This window comes from Chrysochloris asiatica, unplaced genomic scaffold (assembly GCF_000296735.1).
Source record: "Chrysochloris asiatica unplaced genomic scaffold, ChrAsi1.0 scaffold00169, whole genome shotgun sequence".
Classification (NCBI taxonomy): Eukaryota; Metazoa; Chordata; class Mammalia; order Afrosoricida; family Chrysochloridae; genus Chrysochloris; species Chrysochloris asiatica.
The window spans coordinates 4,761,115-4,785,525 of NW_006408687.1; the positions used below are offsets into that span (position 1 = coordinate 4,761,115).

General features: G+C 40.9%; 1 protein-coding gene and 1 pseudogene across 1 annotated transcript in view; one reads left to right on the plus strand and one right to left on the minus strand.

Moving 5' to 3' along the window:
• The first annotated feature begins 822 nt into the window (after positions 1 to 822).
• USO1 (USO1 vesicle transport factor) overlaps positions 823 to 24,411 on the plus strand; it is a 127,956-nt gene continuing 104,367 nt past the window's right edge. The window contains exon 1 of the mRNA XM_006871572.1: positions 823 to 1,108. Coding sequence (XP_006871634.1) covers positions 1,043 to 1,108 — 66 coding nt within the window. The 5' untranslated portion in view covers positions 823 to 1,042. The remainder of the gene's footprint in view (positions 1,109 to 24,411) is intronic.
• The window catches only part of LOC102815883, a 12,753-nt pseudogene continuing 2,335 nt past the window's right edge, over positions 13,994 to 24,411 (minus strand).

Genomic DNA, 24,411 nt, shown 5'->3' on the forward strand with positions numbered 1-24,411 from the left:
TGCTCCTGTAAAGATATACAGTCACAAAAACCCTATACAGGGTCGACTGAGTCGGAATTAACTGGATAGCAGTGGTTTGGGGTATGTACCTAGCAATCTAATTGTGAAAGGACAAGGCATGACAAGGGACAAGAAAGGACATTTTTTGCATGTTAAAAACAGAACACTACAAATGCAGGAGTTGACAGTTAACAATACAACATTTTGCTACCAACTGCCAGATCAGTGTATTTCTCTCGTAAGCTAATGTAGGGTTCAATGGACTTCCCTATTACAACACTTGAAAATGTTACCTGGTGTTTTTATCTAGGAATTCCTTTAGTAGGCTTGAAGAACAACCGCTGAGAAACGCGCCCTCCAGTGGCTGAGGAATGAGCGGTTCTAGCACCTTTTTTATCACCAAACAAAGCCCTGCGAAGAAACACAAAAGGCCACAAAGCTCGTACTATTAAACCTCATAATCAAACAAATGCTATCAGAAACCTAAACCCCTTACCTGTCACGTCGGCCGAAGGAAAATTTCACTTTGGACTCAACAAAATACGACGTCGGATTTGACAGCTTGCAGTCAACCGGCTCGACAACAATTAAAAAGCCTTGCAAGCCAAAGCGCTGACTGTGTGGATCCCCTCCTACCCGCGGGGTTGGGCTTTGACCACGTGGGTAGCGAGGACTCACGGAAGCTGCAACCCAAAGAGGGAATGGAGTAGAGGCGTGTCCCTGCGGTGGAAGGTAGGGCCTGAGTAATGGGCGGGGCTTGAATGGACCCCTGCTGCGGGCTTCCTCTCGCCTACTCTTCCCCTTTGCCTTCGCCCTCCGAGCCGCCACGTAATGCCACGTCCCAGCGCATGCGCATCTTGGCCAGTGGTGGAGGCGGTTTCCGGGCTCAGGGCGCTGGAGCGGCCGCGGAATAGGAGGCGGTGGTGGTGGCGGCGGCCAAGGAGAGCAGAGTACGGGGTAGGGGGCCAGGCCCTACGGAGGGCAGGGAAAGTTGTCTTTTCTTTCCCGAAGGGGCCGGTAGAGCCGGTGGCTGAGCGGCAAGATGAATTTCCTCCGCGGGGTAATGGGGGGTCAGAGTGCCGGACCCCAACACACTGAAGCTGAGACGGTGAGAGGAGCGGCGGGTCTGGGACTTGGGAAGGGTCCGGGCAGGGACTGGGCTGGAGAACTCGGGGCCTGGAGGTCGCCTTCCTCGCCCTATCGTGAGTTGAGGTCTACTCGCCGCCTCCCCTTTTGCGTCCCTTCCACTCCTGAAACCTGGGGAGACCCGCTCACACCCCCAGTGCAGCCTCCGCCGCGGCGGCTCGGCCTCGGTTGACAGCAGCCGCGCCCCGCAGCTCTGCAGGCCCAGCGAGGAGAGTGGTCCTCGTGTAGTACCGCCGGGAAGGGACGGATCCCGGGCTGAGGTTGCCTGACTTATGCTTCACGCACCTTGAGATCGGGGGTTCCTCCCTCCTTCCCTTTAGTCTGTGTCTGCACCGCTCGAGCTCGAGAGGGAGCAAGTCCAGGTCCCTCCTTCGCGGTCTGGAATCGAGTTGGGGAAGACTGCAAGGAGGTTTAAAACCCAGCTGTTGACAAGAGCATGTGGCTAAGAATAAAACGCTAGTTTGGAGCACAAAACCACCTGCTCCTGTCCCTTCAACTGGAAAAAATGATCGTTCTTTCCGGTGATCTAAGTTCAAACCCCGATTTACGGACTCAACTAAATAGATGCCATTTAGTAAAAACATTGTTTGGACGTTGTAGGGAATCTTTAGCTCTCAAGCCGCTTTGGGGACACATCTCTGCTTTCACTCCCACTGATCCCAATCAGAAGTCACTGGGTCTGAATTCGTGGTAACACGATTTGCTGTGTAATTTAAAAGAAATTAAGTCACTGACACCAGTTATTTGGTGGTTGCATATCTTTCAGGTTTAGGATAAATTTAATTTGAAGTTTGGTTAGTGCCTATTGGAAATGAGTATGTATGGCATTATAAAAAGAACGAACGTTTTACTTTTGAGTAATTTTTGATTTATAGAAAAGTGGTATAATATGACGCTTTCAAGATAACTTTGGGCTGCATTCAGGGGCAAAACTTTGTTACTTGGATCCTGAAGGATAATAATAATAGCTTTCACTTGTCAGGCTGTTTACCTTAAGTTTCTCTGATAGGTGATAGTATCTTCATTTTATAAATGAAGCTTAGAGAAGTAAAGAAACTTGACCAAGGTCACACTGCTAGAAACAGAGCTAGGATTCAATCAATTTGCCTGACTTCAAGGCCTAGGCTTCACTTCTCATGCCCATATTTTAATACTTAAGTGGAAAATTTGCAAATTTATATAATGCAACAAAAATTGTCTGCACAGGTCTTTGTCAGAACTGTTGTAAGCAGAAGCTGAAAATCCAGTCTCTCTCTCTCTCTCTCTATCTCTCTCTCTCTCACACACACACACACGTATATATATTCCTGGTATTTGGATTCTCTTGTCCTTTCTGAATGGCTGTTTTAAGCAGAAGCTGAAAATCAAGTCTCTCTCTCTCTCTGTCTCACACACACACACACACACACACACACACACTCATACATACATACATACATATCCCTGGTATTTGGATTCTCTTGTCCTTATCCCTGGTATTTGAATTCTCTTGTTCTTTCCCGAATGGCTTTCATAATAGCTGAGCTGTCCTTTAAGAAGTGGATGCTCTCCAGAAAACCTAATGGTGGACTGTCTCGTTAGCTTTTTTTTTTTTTTTTTAACTTGTCTGCATTTGTGTTTGAGACTCCCAGTTTTAAAGTGTGGATAATTAGGGCTTGTTATTAGGACTTGTTTTCCAGTCAGAGTTTCATTTAATCCTGGCTTTGCACCCCTTCATTGGACTGTATAGGCAAGAGGTGGTTAATATTCTGTGAGGAAAATGCCTGCTTTTCAGGATTATAATGAAGATAAAATGAAATACGGAATAGAGCCTGACACTTAGTGGATGCTTTGTAAAAGGTAGTTTTTATTGCATATAAGTGAGGGGAAGAACACCTTATTTCTTCTTTTGTTGTTATCCTTGTCACTATGACTTCTGTAGACAAGGTATAAAATTCATAGGATATAGGATTCTAAAGCTAGAAGGACCCTTAGAATTCATTCAGATCTGACCCTCTTATTTTAAAGATTAGGAGACTGAAGTACAGAGCACAAAAGGAATTTGCACAGTACCACAGAGGTTGGGCTAGAACACTTTGATCTTACCTTAAATGGGACAACAGTTGTTAATGTCATAATTTCAAAATGAAACTTGAGTATCACTTACTAGGAAAGTTAGGATGCTTGATCTTGCCTAACTTTAAGCATACACACTCAAAATTAGGAAAGTAATCTGTTACAGGATGAATAAAATTTGTTTCACTATTTTATTCCATAAGGAGGTACAGCAGGTACAAGCGGTCATGAGTCACTAATTTAGAAGTATTTATAGAGCATCAGTAGGATGTCATTAATAGTAGACTTTTTATTGATGATTTAATCTAGCCTGGATGATTAAATTGTCAGAGCCTGGAACCTCTGTTATCATTTAATATGTTGTAATTTTTTTCATTTCTGAAAATATAAATTATTTTCATTGTGATTATCCACTGTCCTCTTTTTCTCGTGGAAGTCTGATTAGTTTTGTCTGAATTTTACCTTTCCTTATATTTCTTTGTAATGCCTTCTGTACTTTGTAACCCCTGACCCCCGACATCAGACAGTAGATAATCCTTCTCCTTTGAGCTTTCTCTGCATTTTAACTGGCTTGTTTAATAATTTCTTATACTTTCTACTACTTTGTGCAATTTATATATGTTTCATTCTTTATGTTACTTAAGAAACTTAAGACTTGAGTTTCTTTAGGGCAGGATTCATATAGATTTTAATTTTTGCTTTCCGTAGTAGTAAATGCTCAATAAATATGTTAAATGAGTAAACTATATAGTTTTGTATGAAATAAGTCACAGATCAGTAATAATTACTAGGGACTAAATGTTGTTAAGTGCTGTCGAGTTGTTTCTGACAACAAACCCTGTATAGGGTTTCTGAGGAGCAGCTGGTGGGTTTGAACTATTGACCTTGTGGTTCATAGTTCAGTGCTGATCCTACAGTATCACATGAGGAGTCCAGTGTACTAAAATAGTGTTCTTTTTAAGTGTCTTCTAAACTTGTGAGAGTTATATTACTGAATGTATGTTGTTAAGTGCCATCGAGTGGGTTCCGACTTCATAGTGACCCTGTATAGGGTTTCTGAGGAGCTGCTGGTGAATTTGAACTGCCAAGCTGACGGTTCTAACAGACCCCAAGGTCTCGTGCATTATCCCACAGTGCCACACCAAGACTCCTACTGAATATATAATGACTCATTTTTTCCTACCTTCACAAAAGCTAAAAGTAATTCTGGAGTCCTGGTGTGGTGCTGTGGGCTAATGCATCAGACTGCAAAGTCCTTTGAACTGCAAGGTCGGTGGTTCAAGCTCACCAGCCGCTTCTTGGAAACCCTATACAGGGTCGCTATGGGTCGGAATCGATTTGACAGCATTTAACAACAACAACAATTAATACTGATGTTTGTTGGCCCAATAAAGCATTAATTGACATGATAGTCAACAGTGCTATAATAAAGTACTTAAAAAAAATTTACATCCAAACTTTTCATCCAGGTTACATCATCACATTTTAAAGACAGGTACTTTTAAATTTGATTTCTCTTGTTTAGTTGAGGTAGAGAAATACTAATCTTTGATGACTGAAACCCCCTTTCATCCTGGTGAAAATAAACACCATCATATTAAAAATCCTACTCCTGCTTTTAAATGGTCACATGGCAAATTTTTTATCTACATTCTAACTTGTTAAGTATCACTGAGTTGGTTCTGACTCATAGAGACCCTGTGTAGGGTTTATGAGGAGTGACTGATGTGTTTGAACCTATGACCTTTTGGTTAGTAGTCAAATACTATACGACAACTCTAGGACTCCACCTTCCAACTCTAAGTGCAGTGGAATTGGTTGCGATTCGTAACAACCTTGTATAGAGTTTCCTAGGAGTGGCTAGGGGTTTGAACCACTGACCTTGCAGTTAGCAGTCCAGTGCTTATCCTACAGTGCCATAGCACCTTCCAACTAGTATCTTTTAAAATAATTTCTCAGGAAAAAAAAAACAAAACAAAAATGAGAAGCGTTAGCTATATTTGTTCTCAAATTGAACCCTGAGGACATAAAAGTTGTTAAAGTTAAGGACAAGTGCAAAATTACTATGCTACCATGGTGTCTTAAAGGAGCTCTGGTAGCGTAGTTGTTACGAGTCGGGCTGCTAACCTCAAGATCCGTAGATCGAAACTACCAGCTGTTCCGCAGGAGAAAGATGAGTCTTTCTGATTCTGTAAACATTTACAGCCTTGGAAACCCTGTACAGGGTCGCTATGAGTTGGAACTGACTCTGTAACACACCACCACTATCATGGTGTCTTCTTTTAGATCAAACTTTGATCAGCTGGTTCAGGAAGCAAAAGGGCTAACAAATAGACACAGCTGTATGTTTCTTTTAATAAAAATTGTTATTGAGGAATGTGAGCTTAAATTTCAACATAACTTTGGTTTGGTCAAGTACGTTTTAAACTGTGTTACTATAAATATAGTCTGAGACTCCTATTTGGGTTGATGTTTCATATTCTACATTAATAACCAGGTCAGTGTCATAACTGATAGGTGTTTTTCTCTCAGGTTGCCTTGCAATAATTATGTCAGAGAAAACCATAAGGATTATTGTTTTGATCACTTGTATACAACCAAAGATATCTCTTGTACTCTTTTAAGTAGTGTCTTGGTGCTGCAGGAGAAGCACTGGACTGCAAGGTCATTTGAACTGTAAGATCTGCAGTTCAGACTCACCAGTGGCTCCTTGAAAACCCTCTAAAGGGTTGCTATGAGTTGGAATCAACTCCGTGGCACTTAACAACAGCAAATTGTGAATTGAGTGATTTACAGAGCAAGGCATCAGTTTTACATTCAACAAATGAAACACTTTGTTTCATTACATGTTTGCAATCCCCTCCATATACTAACACGTAACAGTATTTACCTCTTTTCACTTTATATACTGCACTTCTCCCTATCTCCCACTACCTTCATCTTTCCTCAACTAACCACCCTCTTGTTATATATTGCCTGCACCATCACTCATGTTAACATGTGTTTATCCTCTAGCCCGTGAATAACTTCTCCCAACCATCATAGATTGTTTTCTTTTAACTTTTTACAATATTGGCTTCATACAGTATTTGCCTATTTGTGCTTGACTAATTTTACTCAGCATAATGTCCACAGATTCATCATTGTTCTGAAGTGTTTTATAGCAGTTCATTGTGTGTATGTACCAAAGTTTGTTTAACCCCTCTTATGTTGATTGGCATTTAGGCTGTTTCCATCTTTTTGATTGTTCCGTGCAGCGAGCACATCGAAGGATCCTGTTGTCTTACCCATTGTGCTCTCCTTGTGTGCCTCCTGACTGGCACATTATATCCATTTTACATTTGGTATAATTAGCAATAGGTTAGAATTTGAGATGCTAGCATCTGTGATGGGTTATTTGGTAGGTAAGTCTCACTACCAACCCCTGCTTAGAAGGATGTTCTTTTGATGAGCATAGTTCATTTCTAGAGAAAATGGAGCATAAATGAAGCAGTATATTTCCTTGGCTATTTATATGTAATTGTAATGGAAATTGCATTTGACTCATTGGGTTCATGCATATAAAAACTGGTGTTTCACCTTGTATTGTTCCAGTATTGTTTTTAGATTATAATAATTTTAGTTCATCTGAAAATAAAATTGACTTTTTGTTCTTTTTATAAAATTTTCTTAAAGAGTTTGATTTAAAACAAATTAAATCTCTGACTCTTCTTGTTGCTAAAATAGTAATTGTAAAGTTCATTTCAAGAATACAAATTATTTGTTATCTCTTATCATAAATTGAGTCCCTCAGTAAGCAGATCACTGATTGTGTATTGTGTTAGTTGGTGGTTCAAACCTACCAGCCCATCTGAGGAAGACAGATGAGACTGTCTGCTCCCGTAAAGATATACAGTTTGTTTGTTTGTTTGTTTGATGTGCACCAAAACACTCAGGAATATACAGTTATTCAGACACCCAAAGGGCATACACTCCAAGCCTGTCCCCCCCGCCACCAGCACACAGCCCCACTTCCTTCATGAATCTAGAGTCTCCAGCTGCTCCGTCTCTCCACGTCATCATCTCTGCCTCCTCTGGTATCACTGCTTCTCTGGGTAGGGTCCCACAGTCTGCTCCTGCTCTTCTCCCTTCATGGTCCCAGGGACCTCCGCTCCTGGACTGCAAGATCAACCAGTCCCCTCTTTGTGCTGCAAAACCTCTACTTTTACAGTTGCAACAATCGCAAATCAGTCATGATAAAAATTACTCACTGTTGAACCTCAAGGGTCTTATCCCCATCTCCTTTTACCAGCCATGTCTAGACAGGATGCAAACCACTCAGTGGAGATTCTACCTTCCCTGCACTCTCAGAAATGAAACTACTTCTTGAAAACATGTAAGCCAGCCACAAAGATGTACAGTTTTGGAAACCATAATTTTTGCCCCATAGGATTGCTGTGAGCCAAAATTGACTTTATAGCAGTGGGTTTTGTGTATCATTCAATATGAATAAATGACCCTGTTATTTTATCAAAACAAACAAAAAAACAAACATTAAGTTGACATGCAGAGTATAATTCTAATCCCAATGTATCAATTCTTGATGGCATTATTTGTACTTTTCCTATTTTGCTTGGTAAATGGAATTGTGAATCTCACATTTTTTGTTGTTCGGTGCTCTTGAGTTGGTTGCAACTCATAGCGACCTTGTGCACAACAGATTGACACAATGCCCGGTTATGTGCCATTCCCACAATTATTGTTAAGCTTGAGCCCATTGCTGTTGCCGCTGTGCCAGTCTGTCTTGTTGGGGGTCATCGTCTTTTTTGCTGATACACACTGTACCTAGCATGATGTCCTTCTCTAGGGGACTGGTCCCTCCTGATAATATGTCCGAAGTATGAGATATGAAGTCTCACTATCCTGGCTTCTAAGAGTGTTCTAGCTATGCTTCTTGCAACACAGATTTGTTTCTTTTTCTAGCAGTCCATGGTACTTTTAATATTCTCCTCAAACACCATAAGTTAAATGCATCAGTTCTTCTGTGATCTTCCTTGTTCACTGTCCAACTTTCACAAGCATATGAAACTTGAAAATAGCATGACTATGGTCCTCAAACTAATGTCTTTGCTCTTGAATGCTTTAAAGAGATATTCTGCAGCATATTTACCTAATGCAATACAATATATCATGTGATTTCTTGACATGTGACTTCCATGAGTGTTGATAGTAGATCGCCAAGCAAAATGAAGTCTTTGACAGATTCAATCTTTTCTCCATTTATCATGTTGTTTATTGGTCTAGTAGTGAGGAATTTTTCTTTCTTTATATTGAGTTGCAACTCATATTGAAGGCTTTGGTCTTTGCTTTTCATCAGTATTTTAAGTCCTTTTGGCTTTCAGCAAGCAAGATTATATCATCTGCATATTCCTCCAATCCTGATGCCTAGTTCATCATCATATAATCCAGTTTCCAGATTATATGGTAATAGAATAGAACCTTAGTGCATACCTTTCCTGATTTTAAACCATTCTGTGTCCCTTTGTTCTGTTCAAACAGCTGCCTCTTGGTCTATGTACAGATTCCTCATGAGTACAATTACGTGTTCCAGAATACTCGTTTTCAACAATGCTTTCCATAGCATGTCATGAGCGACATAGTCAAAAGCCTTTGTATAGTCAATAAAGCACTCTGGGAGCATGGTTACAAGTTGGGCTGCCAACCTCAAGTTCAGCAGTTTGAAACTGCCAGTGGTTCTGTGGGAGAAAGATGAAGTGTTCTGCTCCCATAAAGATTTACAGCCTCAGAAACCCTATGAAGGGTCACTATGAGTCAGAACCGACTCCACGGTATTTAACAACAAGCATCTTTCTGGTATACTCTATTTTAATTCAAGATCCTCTGATGTCAACAACAATATCCTAATTCTTTATACAGAGTCTCTGTCCTCTTCTGAATCCAACGTGAACTTTTGGCAGTTCCCTGTCAATACACTTGTTTCAGCTGTTTTTGAATTATTTTAAGCAAACTTTTACTTGCATGTGATATTAATTATATTATTGTCTGATAATTTCCATATTCCTTTTGTTTACCTCTCTTTGGAATGGACACAAATATGGATCTCTCCCAATTATTTGACCAGGTAGCTGTCTTACAAATTTCTTGGCATAGATGAGTGAGTGTCTCCAGTGCTGCATCAGTTTGTTGAAAGATTTCAATTTGTAGTCCATCAGTTCCTGAAGCCTTGTTTTTGCTAATGCTTTCAGTCTTCCTTGGAAGACTTTCTTCAGTTCCATTGACTGATGATCATATGCTACCTCTTGATATGGTTGAATGCCATCTATTCCTTTTTGGTACATTGACTGTGTATTCCTTCCCTCTTCTTTTCTTTCTTTTTTTTTTTTTTTTAATGTTTTATTGTGAATTATGTGATAACTTACATGGGAGAACACCATCTCTACAGTCATCCTATCGTATATCGTTACATTGCCATGGTTATAATCCCAACATGCATCATTAACCAACCAAAGGGTATACCCTGCAAGCCTGCTACCTGGCCATCAGCACACAGCCCCTTTCCCTCTCTGGGTCTAGAGTCCCCAGCTGCTCCATCTCTCCACAGCACCATCTCTGCTTCCATCTCTGGTGTCACTGTTTCTCTGGGTAGCGTCCCGCACTCCACTCTTCTCCCTTGATGGTCCCAGGGGACTTCTGCTCCTGGACTGCAAAGTCAACCACTCTCCTACTTTTACTACAAAACGTCTACTTTTACATTGATCCCATCATGTATCTTTTCCTTGCCATGGTTCCAATTCCATCCATGTATCATCGATCAACCAAAGGGTATACCCTGCAAGCCTGCCCCCCTGTCATCTGCACACCGTCCCTGTCTTCAGATCCAAAGTCTCCAGCCGCTCCATCTCCCCATGTCATCATCTCTGCCTCCATCCATGGCATCACTGCTTCTCTGGGTAGGGTTCTGTTCTCTGCTTTTCTCCTTCGGTGATTCCAGGGAACTCCGTTCATAGACTGTAAGGTTAATCACTCCCCTTCCTTTGTCCCAAAACTTCCACCTTTACATTTCCAGCCCTTACAGTCAGCCCTGATAACAATTTGTTATTGTATCACAAGGGACCTGTCTGCGTCTCCTTTTATCAGCCCTGATTAGGCAGAATGGATACCCCTCAGTGATGATTCCACCTTGCTCCATGCCCTCTGAATCTAGGTTCTCTCTTGAAAGCTTGTAAGTCAGTCACTTCTTGCCTCTGTAGCCTCCCCATACTGGGTAGCCAATGTCCAAGTTGCCCATCCCTGTCTACCGTGTGTACTGAGGAGGTGGGAATAATCCTTGTTGTGAAGATTTGTTTACTCTTTTGAGTTATTGCTTCCATAGGTGTGTGTCAAGTTTTCATCAAATTGTGTCAGATTATTTTTTTTTCCCCTCTTCTTTCTTCTTCTGTTTGAGCTCTGATTATCCAGCTGTTGAAGCCAGGTCAAGTGGGTTTAGTTATGCATGTGCCCTCTCTTATCAGCTGGACGCTTCACTCTTCACTCTAGTCCTCTGTGGCCATGTCGCTGACTCTGGGTCCAAAAGTCCCCTGGACTTGGCACACTGCTGGCCAGTCAGGTCTCCATCTGGGTTCACAGGAGTCTATTGAGCATCGTAGGGCTTAGTTCTTAGCTTTATTGCTGTTTTTCCCTCACTTCTCCTTGTCGGTGACTAAAGTGGTCACTAATCAGAGCATGCATTCCCATTGCTGTATATTTGAATAATAATAGTATTAATTGGTTTTCCTTGTAGGCTTATGCATATTATCCTATATTTGAATAATAATGTATATTTGAATAATAATGGTATTAATTGGTTTTCCTTGTAGGCTTATGCATATTATCCTATCACAGACAGCATTATACTTCAAGGTAGATCTGGAAATATTCTTTTGATGATAAATGAGACACATTCCTCTTCAGTATCTCATTCCCAGCATAATAAACCATATGGTTGCCAGATTCAGAGTGGGCAATACCTGTCCATTTCAGCTTACTGATGCCAAGGATATCGATGTTTATGTGTTCCATTTAGTTTTTGACAACTTCCAATTTTCCTAGATTCATACTTCTTACATTTCATGTTATTATTAGTATTGAATATTTAAAGTGGTTTCTACTCATTTTGTGTTGTTCCCCAGCAGCAAATGAACACCCCGAAAGCGTTACTCCATTTGCATCATCATGGCCAACTCTACTTTGACTAGATTGCTATTCCCCTGTCATATCTGAGTGCCTTCCAACCTGAGCGCTCTTCTTCTGGCACTATATCTAACTATATTCTTGTGCTTTTCATCATGTTCAGTATTCAGTATTCTGATGCTGACAGTGTCCATTGCTATCCATAAGATTTTCAGTGGCTAAACATTCAGAAGTAGTCTGTCTCTCCTTCCTAGTCTGTCTTCGTCTGGAAGCTCAGCTGAAACCTGTCCACCATGGGTTTGCCCTGCTGGTATTTCAAATACTGGTGGCATAGCTTCCAGCATCACAGCAACACGAAAGCCACCATAGTACAACAAACTGAGAGATGAGTGATGATGATCTCACATGGTGAGTAATAAAAAGAGAAGTTTGATTCAGAATCATCTGCATGTGTTCCATTATGTCTGTAGTATGCTGAGGTGATGGCTACACACAACTTATTGGCAAAAGATGAAGTAATATATCTAAGCTGCAAGGAAGGCTGAGAAAGTAACCTAGGTGGTTGCCATGTGCACAGCTAAAACACAGAGGGCTGTAATCCCTTAAATGGAGGAAAGAATGAGGAACAACTCAAATACATTGATTCAGTTGGTTTTTAAGTACCATAAGTAAAAATCTCTGAATATATTAAGCATACTCATGCTACAGATTTTGTTTTCTTTCAGTTTTTATTGTGGACTGTATTTAAGTTTACAGGGCAGATCATCAGTTTTACATTCAACAAATCATGCAACTTGTTTCATCACAATGCTCACCTTCCTTCCATGTACCATCAGTTAACAGTATTTCTCTCTATTCACTTTAGCTCTTTAAAAAAACACAACAGAAAAACACTCAAGCATATATAATAATTTATACCGCCAAAGGCCACATTCTGCAAGTCGGCTTCCTGGCTGCCTGCTTTTAGTTCCTCTCTTCCCATGACTCTAGAGTTCTCAGCTGCTCCCTCACTCCATAGCCCCATCTCTGCCTCCATCTCTGGTGTTGATGCTTCTCTGGATAAGGTCTCGTATTCTGCTTGTGATCTTCTGCCTTGTGGTCCTAGGGTTCGTTGTTTCTGGACTGTTAAGATTAACTGCTCCTCCATTTTTGTTACAAAACTTCTACCTTTACAATTATGACAGTCGCAGTTAGTCATGATAACAGTTACTCACTATTGAATCATAAGAATCTTCTCTCCATCGCTTGTAATCAGACCCATCTAGACAAGATGACAACTATTCAGTGGGGACTCTTTCTTCCCCCACACACTCTTAAATTAAACTCCTCTTGAAACCTTGTAAGCCTTTATTGCCCCCTTGTTTTAGGTAGCCAGTGTCTAAGTTGCTATCTACCCTGTGTGGAGTGGAGATAGCATTGATATTTGATTTAAAGACTCCTTCCCACCCTGTTGGTATATATATACCTCCATGAATATAGATCAGGTTCATCAAATTGTAGCAATTTACCCATGTTCCTTTATCAACTTTTTTTTTTTTTTTTTTTGGTAATCTTCCTCTAGTTGAATTCTGATTATCAAGCCATTGAGGCTAGGTCAGGTAGATGGGTACAATCTGCAAGTTTGGGTATTCTTGTGCCTCTCCCCTCACTTCATATTAGCTGGATGCTTCACTTTCAGTTCTAGCCCTCAGTGGCTATGTCCTTGTCCATGAACTCAAGTGTCCCCAGGTCTCACCACACTTTGAACCAACCAGCCTTCTTCTTCTCTTTCTCATCTCCAGGTCAATGGGATTCAATGGACTGTGGTTGAACTCAGTCCATTTCGTCATTGCTGCCTTCCCGCCTCTTCCACTCACCAGTAGACCAGTGTGATCACCAGCAAACTTACATGCTTGTTTGTGTGTTCCCTTTGAGTTTCAGTTTCAGTCTTAATAGGGAATTTGTCCTGAAGGAACTTGATTGCTTGCCTTGATGATGTCCTGGCGAACAGCTTGCTTATTCTTGTAGTAGTCAGTTATACTGACATTTTTGTTTCGGGTTTTTCCTGATTATCCTTCTTTGAAGATGCATCTTCTGATGCTGTAGCTGTTCTAGGCTGGTCTGCTTGTCCTTGTTAGTGGGAATGTCCCACCTCATAAAGTTCTGGATGGAACACAGGATTCCACTTAAGGTCTTATACTATGCAAAAGATCCACAAGAGGCCTATTTCACCGGTAAAGTTCTAGAACTCCTTTTAGGTAGTCCAATCTTTGGTTGTCCAACAGACAACCTGCCTCCTAAGTCTGCCCCAGCCAAGACCATCCCCTGCTCTACCCCTCCCTATTGCACATCAAATCATGTAAACATGACTATGGGCCAAGCCCGGAACAGCATTGAGGCAGATTGATGTGTAAACAGATTTGGGACCAGGAGCCAGAGGCAATCACCCAACCCCACCACATACTGAGGTCCACAGTAAGTTTAAAAAGCAGGGGGCTTGGTCCCAAACTCTGGCTCAGATTTGCAACAGTGCAGATGGCTCAACTCCCCTCTGTCATCCACTCGCTCAGATTCCAGGTCCTGAGGTCCACCCACCCATGGAGGCTCCCCTCCAAGCCTGCTCCCTCCCACCCCCAGCTGTAGGTCACTGGTGCTGAGTCTTCCTAGATGCCTGGGGGAAACCAGAGACAGGCAGTGGCAGTCTGTCCAACCCAAAGGCCTGAATCAGTTTTGCCCGCACAGCTGCTGTGAAGGTCTTCACTAGACAGACCGTGGTAAGGCCTGCGAAGGCTGTATTGTAGAGGAATATGATGTAGAAACTGCCCAGCCAGTTGAAGCGTCCAAAGTCACCCAGCAGGTTAAAGCGAGTGAGCCGCAGGGTTCGAAAGAAAACAGGAAGTGCTAAGCTTAGGACCAGGAGGCAGACACAGTTTCCAATGATCTGCGTCATGGCTGTGTCACGCCATCTGGGCCGAAGGCCCCGGAAGAGTAGAGAGCTGTAGAAGCCCACGACCAAGGACACCATCAGATAAAAGATGAGTACGACCTGAATGACAACACTGAAGGAGCCCAGCTTGGAGAAGGAGACCTGGCCCAGAGAGGGATCCTGCATGCCCCGGGGCATGGCAGCCTCATCGATGAGCAGCTCCAGGATGTGGATGGCCACAATGAGCACAGACAGGCCCGTCAGCACCAGCAAACACAGCATGGCCAAGGGATAACCCAGGTTCCGCTGCCAGGCTGAAGCTTTCTGGCGCTTCTCCAGCAAGACCCTCTGTGTCTGCAGAGCCAGGACCTGTCTGTGCAACAGCTCCATGTCCAAAGGCAGCCAGCAGGAGGTGGGGTTGCAGATCCTGTGGGTCAGAGCTGCCTCTTCAAATGCTGAGCAGTACAACTGCTCCTCCAGGTCTTCCAAAAGCCGGGGCTTGACCAGCAGCTGCCCAGTAACTGAGAACATGCAGGCGAGACCGAGTGGAGTACACGCCAGGAGCAGCAGGACTCCAAGGAAGGAGATGCAAGAGTAGAGGTAGGGGAGATAGTACTCCCGTAAGTCATAGAGTGACTCCCTGCTGGCCTTATTGTCCACAATGGCTGATGCCACCCACACCATGCCCAGCACCAGCAGAGTGAGGAGTACCAACATCACCACCATCTCATAGACATGGCCCAGTACACCCTTTCTGGAGCCAGCAAAGCCCTCAGACTCTGTGAAGAAGTACGCAAATGGCATGAGGAAGATGAGGGACAGATTGGAGAAGAGAAAAACAAGGTTCCAGAGGCCATGGATGAGGGATGTAGTAGTTATGAGGCAGCGATAGTAGTACCTCATTGCTACGGATGGAGAAGGGCAGGAGCAGGACAGCACCCAGGGCCACTGCCAGGGTAAAGGTGCACAACTTGAGCACAATCTTGTTGACTGTAGCATCTTCATCATCCACTGTTGTGAACTCAGTAGGCTTCTTGAAGATGGGCTTCCATGTTTTCTGTAATCATATTTCCCAACATTCCTTTCTAACCCACTCAAGTGTCTATTTTATAATAGTAGACAAGGGAAAACAATATTCACAAGACAGTCAAGCATCTTGTATTATTTCCCCTCTTCAAACTATGCCTAGATCCCTGTATCACAGAGCCCTGTAGTTCTGAGGTTAAGCATGCATCACTATTTACCTCTGTCCCTCTTAGCCCATCAAATCAGTACCAGTGTTCCCTATCTACCTTGTTCTTCCACCTCCTCACCCTTTTATTACCCTCCCCAACACCCAGAACATGATGTGTCTGCCCTTACCCTGTGCTCTATCGTCACCTCCCTCCACCTTCCCCGAACCCCCCCTCCCCCGAACCCCATTGTTGTGGTTACCTTATATTCCTTTAACTTTTCCCTCCATTCAAGACAGTTTTTTTTTTTTTTTTTAATCATGAATCTGTCTGACCTTTCCACCCACCTAGATCTCTGTTCCTCTGTGTTTACTTTCTTTCACATTGTGATTGTTTTGATCATAGACTGACTTTGCAGATCCTTGGAATTTGTTCTTAAAGTTTTGTTCTGTTTTCAACTCTTCCATTTGTCCTTGATGCTGCCACATACGTCAGTCTTTGGTTGTTGTCTGTTCTTGTTTGTTCTCTGTCCACAGAACTCCCTTCAGGATGTTTTTCATTAAAGGGTTGACTTCGCAAAATCCCTTAGCTTCTGTTTATCCTGGAATGTTTTGATGACATCATTGTATTTTATTGACAGCTTTGCTGGGTAGAAGATTCTTGGGTGGCAGTTTTTTTCTTTCAGGGTTTTATATCTGTCTCCCCATTGCCTTCTTGCCTGCATGGTTTCTGTTGAGAGATCCGAGCTTAATTTGATTTGCTTGCCTTTGTATGTTACACTTCTCTTTTCCCTAGCTGCCTTCAATATTCTACCCTTATCTTTGATTTTGGAGAGCTTGATTATTATATGTCTTGGTGATTATCTCTTAGGGTCTATCCTTCCTGGGGCTTGTTGACCTACTAGGATACTTAACTTTTTGCTACAGATTTTTTTTGCTTACCAAATACCAACTAAAAAATACAGACATCTGTTTGGAGTATATTTTTTAACTAAGTCTTGGTAAGGTTTGGAAAACTTCAGTAGCTTCACTCAGTTGCAATTGTTATGTGCCTTTGAGTCGATTCCAACACCTAGCAACCCTGTAGGACAGAATAGAACTGCCACATAGAATTTGTCAGGCTGTGAATCTTTACTGAAAGATTGGTGATTAAACCCACCAACTTCTCCCTGCAATTCCTATACAGGGTCGCTGTGAGTCAGAACTGATTCAACGGCACTTAACAACAACAACAACAATCTTTATGGGAGCATATCAGTCCTATTCTACCACGGAGTAGCTGGTAGGGTTTTATGTTGTTGGAAAATTTGACAAGGATTACAGGTGATGATTCCACAACATAACTAATAAAATTGATATCCCTAAATTTCTTACTGGTTGAACTGGCTAATGTGTTAAATATATATTTTTATAATAAATCTTTTAAGAAAACGTTGTTGTTGAGTACCGTCGAGTTGGTTCCGACTCATAGAAACGCTGCATAGAGTTTCCGAGGAGTGGCTGGTGAGCTTGAACCGCTGACCTTGCAGTTCAAAGTAACCTGATGGTCTAGTGTATTATCTCTCAGTGCCACACTTGGACTCCATAAGAAAACGCCGCTGTTAACTGCTGTCCAGTTGATTCCAATCCATAGTGACCCTGTATAGGATTTCCAAGGTGAACTTGAACCATTGACCTTGCTGGTTCAAACGACTTTGCACACCAGGACTCCATGTCAGAAAAAATAAAGGGAAGTAAAAAGACCTTAATTTTGGCAACAGATTCTTTGTTATGACACCAAATGCACAAGCAACAAAAGGAAAAAATTGGTAAATTAGACGATCAAAATTTAAGTCTTCTTCACTTTCAGCAAGCAAGGTTGTATCATCTGCATATCGCAGTTTGTGTTATTGAGTCTTCTCTAATCCTAATGCCACATTTTTCTTCATATAACCAAGCTTCTCAGATTATTTGCCCAGCATACAGGTTGAATAAATGTGGTGATAGAATACAACCCTGTTGCACGCCTTTCCTAATTTTAAACCATTCAGTCTTCCCATGTTCTGTTCAAACAACTGCCTCTTGGTCCATGTACAGATTCCTCGTGAGCACAATCAAGTGTTCTGGAATACTCATATTTCTCAATGTTGTCCATAGTTTGTCATGATCCACACAATCGAAAGCCTTTGTGTAGTCAATAAAGTACAGGTAAACATCTTTCTGATATTCTCTTTCAGCCAAGCTCCATCAGACATCAGCAATGATATCCCCTGTTCCACAACCTCTTCTGAATCCAGCTTGAACCTCTGGAAGTTCTCTGTCAATGTATGCTTGTAGCCGTTTCTGCATTACTTTGAGTAAAACTTTACTCGCATGGGATATCAACCATATCGTCCAACAATTTCCGCATTCTGTTGGGTCACCTATCTTTGGAATGGGAACAAATATGGGTCTCTTCCAATCAGTCGGCCAGATAGTTGTCTTCCAAATTTCTTGGCATAGATGAGTAAGTGCCTCCTCTGCCGCCTCACTTTCTTGAAAGATTTAAATTTTTATTCCATAAATTCCTGATGCCTTTTCTTTGCCAATTCCCTCAATGCACTTTGGACTTCTTCTGTCAGTATCAATGGCTCTGGATCATATGCTACCTCTTGAAACAGTTGAACATCAACCATTTCCTTTTGGTACAGTGACTCTGTGTATTTCTTCCGTCTTCTTTTGATGCTGTCTGCATCATTCAGTAATTTGCTCAGAATCCTTCAGTAGTTGAGGCTTGAATTTTTTCTTCAGTTTCCCCAGCTTGAAAAATGCTGAGCGTGTTCTTCCTTTTTTGTTTTCTGATTCCAGATCTTTGCACATTTTGTTGTAATATTTGACTTTATCTTCTCAAGTTGATCTTAGAAATTTCCTGTTCAGCTCTTGGACCTTCTCATTTCTTCCATTTGCTTTAGCATTTCTACGCTGGAGAGCAAGTTACAGTTTCTCTTCTGACATCCATTTGACCTCTTCCTTCTTTCTTGTCTTCTTAATAATGACTCTTTGCTTTCTACTTGTATGATATTCTTGATGTCATCCCACAACTCTTTTGGCCTTCGGTCTTTAGTGTTTAATGTCTAAAATCGGTTCTTCAGTTGATCTCTAAATTCAGGTGGGATATAGTCCAGGTCATATCTTGGCTCTCATGGACTTGTTTTCATTTTCTTCAGCTTCAGTTTGAATTTGCATGTTAGCAATTGATGGTCTGTTCCCCAATCTGCCCCGGCCTTGTTTTCACTGATGATATGGAGCTTTTCTATTAAGAAATGAAATACCAACACTTGCTATAATGTGGGTGGACCTTGAAAACATGCTCCGTGTAAGAAACCAAACTTAAAGGTACATTTTGTATGTTGTTGTTGTTGTTATGTGCCATGGAGTTGGTTCCGACTCATAGCGACCCCATACAGAGTTTCTGAGGCTATAAACCTTTACGGGAGCAGAAAGCCTCATCTTTCTCCCGCGGAACCGCTGGTAGTTTCGAACTGCTGACCTTGTGGTTCACAGCCCGATTCATAACCACATCTCTACATTTAAATGATATTAGAGTAGATAAATCCACAGAGAGTAAAAGCAAATAGGTTGTTAGGGGCTGGGTGGAGGGGGCTATGGTAGAATGGGAACTGACTGTCTACTGGGTACAGGACTTTCTAGTGGGGTGATAAAAATGTTTTGGAACTCAAATAGAGGTGGTGGTTGCACCATATAATGAATACCATTGAATTTTGCATTTTAAATTTATATTAATACTATGTTATGTGAATTTTGCCTCATTACAAAAACAGAAAAAGAAGCAACCTAAGGTATTTTGTAGTTCTGCCTGTCACTTTTATTGTTGTTAATTATTATTATTATTATTTTAAGGTTTTTATTGTGGATTGAGTGGAATTTACAGGGCACATCATCAGTTTCACATTCAACCATTCATATGACTTGTTTCATTACATTGATTACAATCCCCTCCATAAATCATCAGTCAGCAGTGTTTCTCACTATCCTCTTTGGCTTTTCTCCTTTTTTTTTTGGTGGGGGGATGTTAATTATTTAACATCTTTCAAAACAATATTTACTAAGGTTCTCTAAATGAGATATCTGTATGTAACATTTATAAAACCTACATTTATACACATATATATGTATGAATATATATTTGAGGGGTTTCAAAAAGTTTATGAAAAAATGGAATGTAAAGATAATAGAATATATGTGTGGCACTGTAGGACCAGCACTGGACTGTGAACCACAAAGTTGGCAATTGGAACCCACCAACTACTCCTTAGACCCTGATTCAGAGTCGCTATGATTTGGAACTGACTCAACGGCACTTGCCAGCAACAACATATACATACCCATGCGTATATTGTGTTTTCAAAACTATGTTTTGTATACTTGTATTGTCTCAAAGAATACTAATAGATTTTTACTATCTTTCATAAACATAGATGCATAAATTCTAACACCCAATTTTAAGAATTATTATTAATCAGCAGTAGTCAAGACGATGCATTGTAAGCAAAAAGACGTATAAATCAGTGGAAAAAAGAGAAAGTCTAGAAATAAGCTTTTTACAGGGGGGAGGGTAAAAGTTTTGTTGCAGTAAAATTCATGTGCTAAAATGTATGCTTCAGTATGTATGCTTTTTAATTATATTCACAGAATTATGCAACTGTGCCCACATTAATTTAAATACATTTTCATCAGCCCAAGGTGGAGATATACTTTAGGTATCACTCCTCATATCTCTACTCTCTGCAAAAAGCAAAACAGAAAAACCCACCTCCACAGCCTTAGAAATCCTGGTGTGGCACTGTGGGTTGATATGCTGGACTGAAGGTCGGTTTGCACCGCAGGGTTGGCATTGGCAGTTCAGGCTCACCAGTTGCTCCTCAGAAATCCTACACAAGTTACCGACTCTAAGACTACTAACAACAGCAACAAATCTTAGGCAGCCACTAGTAGTAGACTTCTTATCTCTATAGATTTGCTGCTTTGGGACATTTTATATGAATGGAATCATACAGTATTTGTGTACATCACCTTTTACTTAGCATAATGTTTTCACGGTTCATTCCTATTTTAAAATGAATCAGTACTTTGTTTACTTTTAACTAACTGTTCCATAGTGGAGTCCTTTTGTGGTGCTGTGAGTTAATGCGCTGGACTGCAAGGTCAGTTTGAGCTGCAAGGTTTCTGGTTCAAGCTCACTAGTCGTTTCTTGGAAACCCTATACAGGGTCACTATGGGTCGGAACTGACTTGATGACACTTAATAACAGCAACAACAACAAATATTCCATTGTATAGATATACCATATATATTGTTTTGGCAGAAAATGGTGATTGATTATGGTGATGTTTACACAGCTTTATAATTATACTAAAAATGTAAATAATACACTCTGAAGTATTGTTATTAGGTGCCATCATGTCAGTTCCTACTCATAATCAACCATATGAAGAACAGAACGAAACACTGTCTGGTCCTGCGTCATCCTCAACAATTGTTGATATGCTTGAATCTGTTATTGTTACCACTGTGTCTACCCATTTCATTGAGGGCCTTACTCTTTTTCACTGATCTTCCACTTTACCAAACATAATGTATTTCTACAGAGTTTGGTCCTTCCTGAAAACATGCCCAAAGTGTGAGAGAAACAGTTTGTCATCCTTCCTTCTAAGGAACATTCTGACTGTACTTCTCCAAGACAGGTTTGTTACAATATTCATCTCCAACACCATAATTCAGATGCATTGATTCTTCTCCAGTCTTTCTTACTCATTGTCCGATATTCTGAATTGTATAAAGTGAGTTTTATCTCAATAAAACTGAATAATGATTTAGCATTCATCATCAAAAGAAAATTCCAAGATCGATCATGAAGTACAATGCTCCCTGTGATATAATATCCATGTACCTACAAGGAAGGCCAGTTAATAACAATATTTTTTCAAATTTATAACCAGCCAACAAAACCAGCCTGAAATTGATCAAACGTGATTAACGTTTATTGGTAAATACATATTAGAAAATGTGGCCTTAGTGATAGAAATGATGCTGGAGATCACATGATAGACTTTTATAAGACCAATGACTTATTTATTTCAAATACCATTTTAAAATAACATGGCAGTTATACACATGAACCTCACCAGGTGGAATACAAAGAAATCAAATTGAGTACATCTTGGGAAGAAACAGTGGAAAAACTCAATATCATCAGCCACAACATGGCCAGGGACAGACTGTGGAACAGACTGTTAATTGCTCTTATGCAAATTTAGGCTGAAACTGAAAATTAAGACAAGTCCATGAGAACCAAAATATGACCTTAAACATATCTCACCAGAATTTAGAGATTATCTCAATGATAGAAGACTAAAAGAGCTGTCGGATGACATCAAGAACATCCTGCAGGAAAGAAATGAAAGCCCAAAATGGATGTCAGAAGCGACTCTGAAAGTAGCTCTCCAGCGTAGAGATGTTAAAGCAAATAAAATAAATGAGGACATAAAAGAGCGGAACAGAACATTTCAAAGGTCAGTTCTAGAAGACATAACCAAGTCTTACAAAGAAATATGCAAAGACCTGGAGAAAACCAAAAGGGAAGAACATGCTCAGCATGCAATCCTTCCCCCCCACCTACCCCCCGTACCCCCCAGGTCGTCAGCACACGGTTGCTCTCCCTCTGGATCTAAAGTCTCCAGCTGCTCCGTCGCTCCATGTCATCATCTCTGCCTCCATTTCAGGCATCACTGCTTCTCTGGGTAGGGTCCCGCTCTCTGCTCTTCTCCATTGATGGTCCTAGGGACCTCCGCTCCTAGACTGAAAAGTTAATCACACCCCTCGTTTGCTATAAAATGTCTACCTTTACATTTCCAACCCTCACAATCAGTCCTGATAACAATTATTCACTATTGTATCACAAGAGATCCGTCTGCATTTCATTGCATCAACCCAGCCTAGACAGATTGAATACTACTCACTGGAGAATATACCTTCCTCCAGGCCCTCTGGATCTAGGTTCCCTCTTGAAAGCTTATAAGCCAGTCACTTCTTGCCTTTGTAGTCCCCCACCCCCCATTTTGGGTAGCCAATGTCCAAGTTGCCCATCCCTGTCTATTCTGCCAGCACTTGCTTTTGTCTTTTTTTTTAAATTATTTGTAATTTAAGTTGGTTTGAAGTTGTATCTCATTATGGTTTTGATTTGTATTTCCATGATTAACTTTTTTTTTTTTTTTTAGGAAACAAACTTACTTTATTTGGATAAACTACACATTTAACACTGGCATTACAGAAATCCTTTAGACTTCAACTAGAGAGCACTCACTTCTTTATAGAGCAGTTGATTGAAACTATCATAAAACTTTCCACAGCACTTATTGATGCATATCTGGGATATGAATTCCACAAACTGTCCATAGGCTGAATTTTACAACCTTAGTATATATTCAAAAGTTTTTAATGTACCTTTTGCTTTTATCAAAATGCCACACCACAGTGGGTAGGAATGACCTGCTGACATCAAATTCTATGTTAGGTTATATTAAGATAACCCTGTTTTACACAGCCTTGAGATTTTGGAGTAGTTCCTACCTGATCTTGTCACATAATCTCTGAATTTAAGTAAACAGGAGATACTCTTCTTTGTTAGTATAAAACTACCACTGTGTTCCCGCAAGACCTCAAGAACCAAGTAAATCTATTGGTCAACTATTGTCAAGAGAAGCACAAAATACATTACACCAGCATCAAAAGAGTAATTTCTGCAAAACTAACTCAACTTGTCAACTTTGTTGCTACCTCCATGAGTATAGTTGCCACTGTCACCTTTCATAAGCACATCACCAGACCTATCTTCCAAGGTGCCACTGGATGGGTTTGAATTGACAGTCTTTCATTAAAAACTTATTTTTTTGCACCACCCAGGTACTCTTTATACGAAACAGTCATAAACATTTAATAGACTGTTGTTGTTGTTAAGTGCCGTTAAGTGGGCTGCGATTCATGGTAATCTTTTTTTTTTTTAAGGTTTTTATTGTGGACTGAGCGAAAATTTACAGGGCCCATCATCAGTTTTACATTCAATGAATCTTACACCTGGTTTCATTACAATGATTATATAGCCTCCATATACCATCAATTAACAGTATTTCTCTCTATTCACTTTAGCTTTTTTAAAAAACAAAAACAAAACACTAAGGCATATATAATAATTTATACTTCCAAAGGGCACATTCTGCAAGTCTGCCTTCTGGCCACCAGCTCTTAGTTCCTCTCTTTCCATGAATCTAGAGTCCTCAGCTGCTCCCTCTCTCCATGACCCTATCTCTACCTCCATCTCTGGTATCGCTTCACTGGATAAGGTCCCAACATTCTGCTTGTGCTCTTCTCCCTTGATGGTTCTAAGGTCATCTGTTTCTGGACTGTAAGGTTAACCACTCCCCTGTTTTTGTTACAAAACGTCTACCTTTACAATTGTGACCGTCCCAATTAGTCGTGATAACAATTATTCACTATTGAATCATACGAATCTTATCTCCATCTCTTTTAACCAGATCAATCTAGAAAAGATGAAAACTATTCAGTGGGGACTCTTTCTTCCCGCCCACACACTCTTAAACTAAACTCCCTCTTGAAACCTTGTAAGCCAGTCACTTTGTGCCTTTATTGTCGCCTCATTTAAGGTAGCCCATGTTTAAGTTGCCCGTCCCTATCTACCCTGAGTACAGAGGGGATAGCATTGATATTTGATGTGAAGACTCCTTCCCTTTCTGTTGGTATTTAGCGTTGCTACCTCCATGAGTTCCCTCCTGAATTTAGAGATCATCTGAAGAACAGATTTGATGAATTGGACACTAAAGACCGAAGACCAGAAGAGTTGTGGGATGACATCAAGAATATCATACATGAAGAGAGCAAAAAGTCATTAAGAAGACAAGAAAGAAGGAAA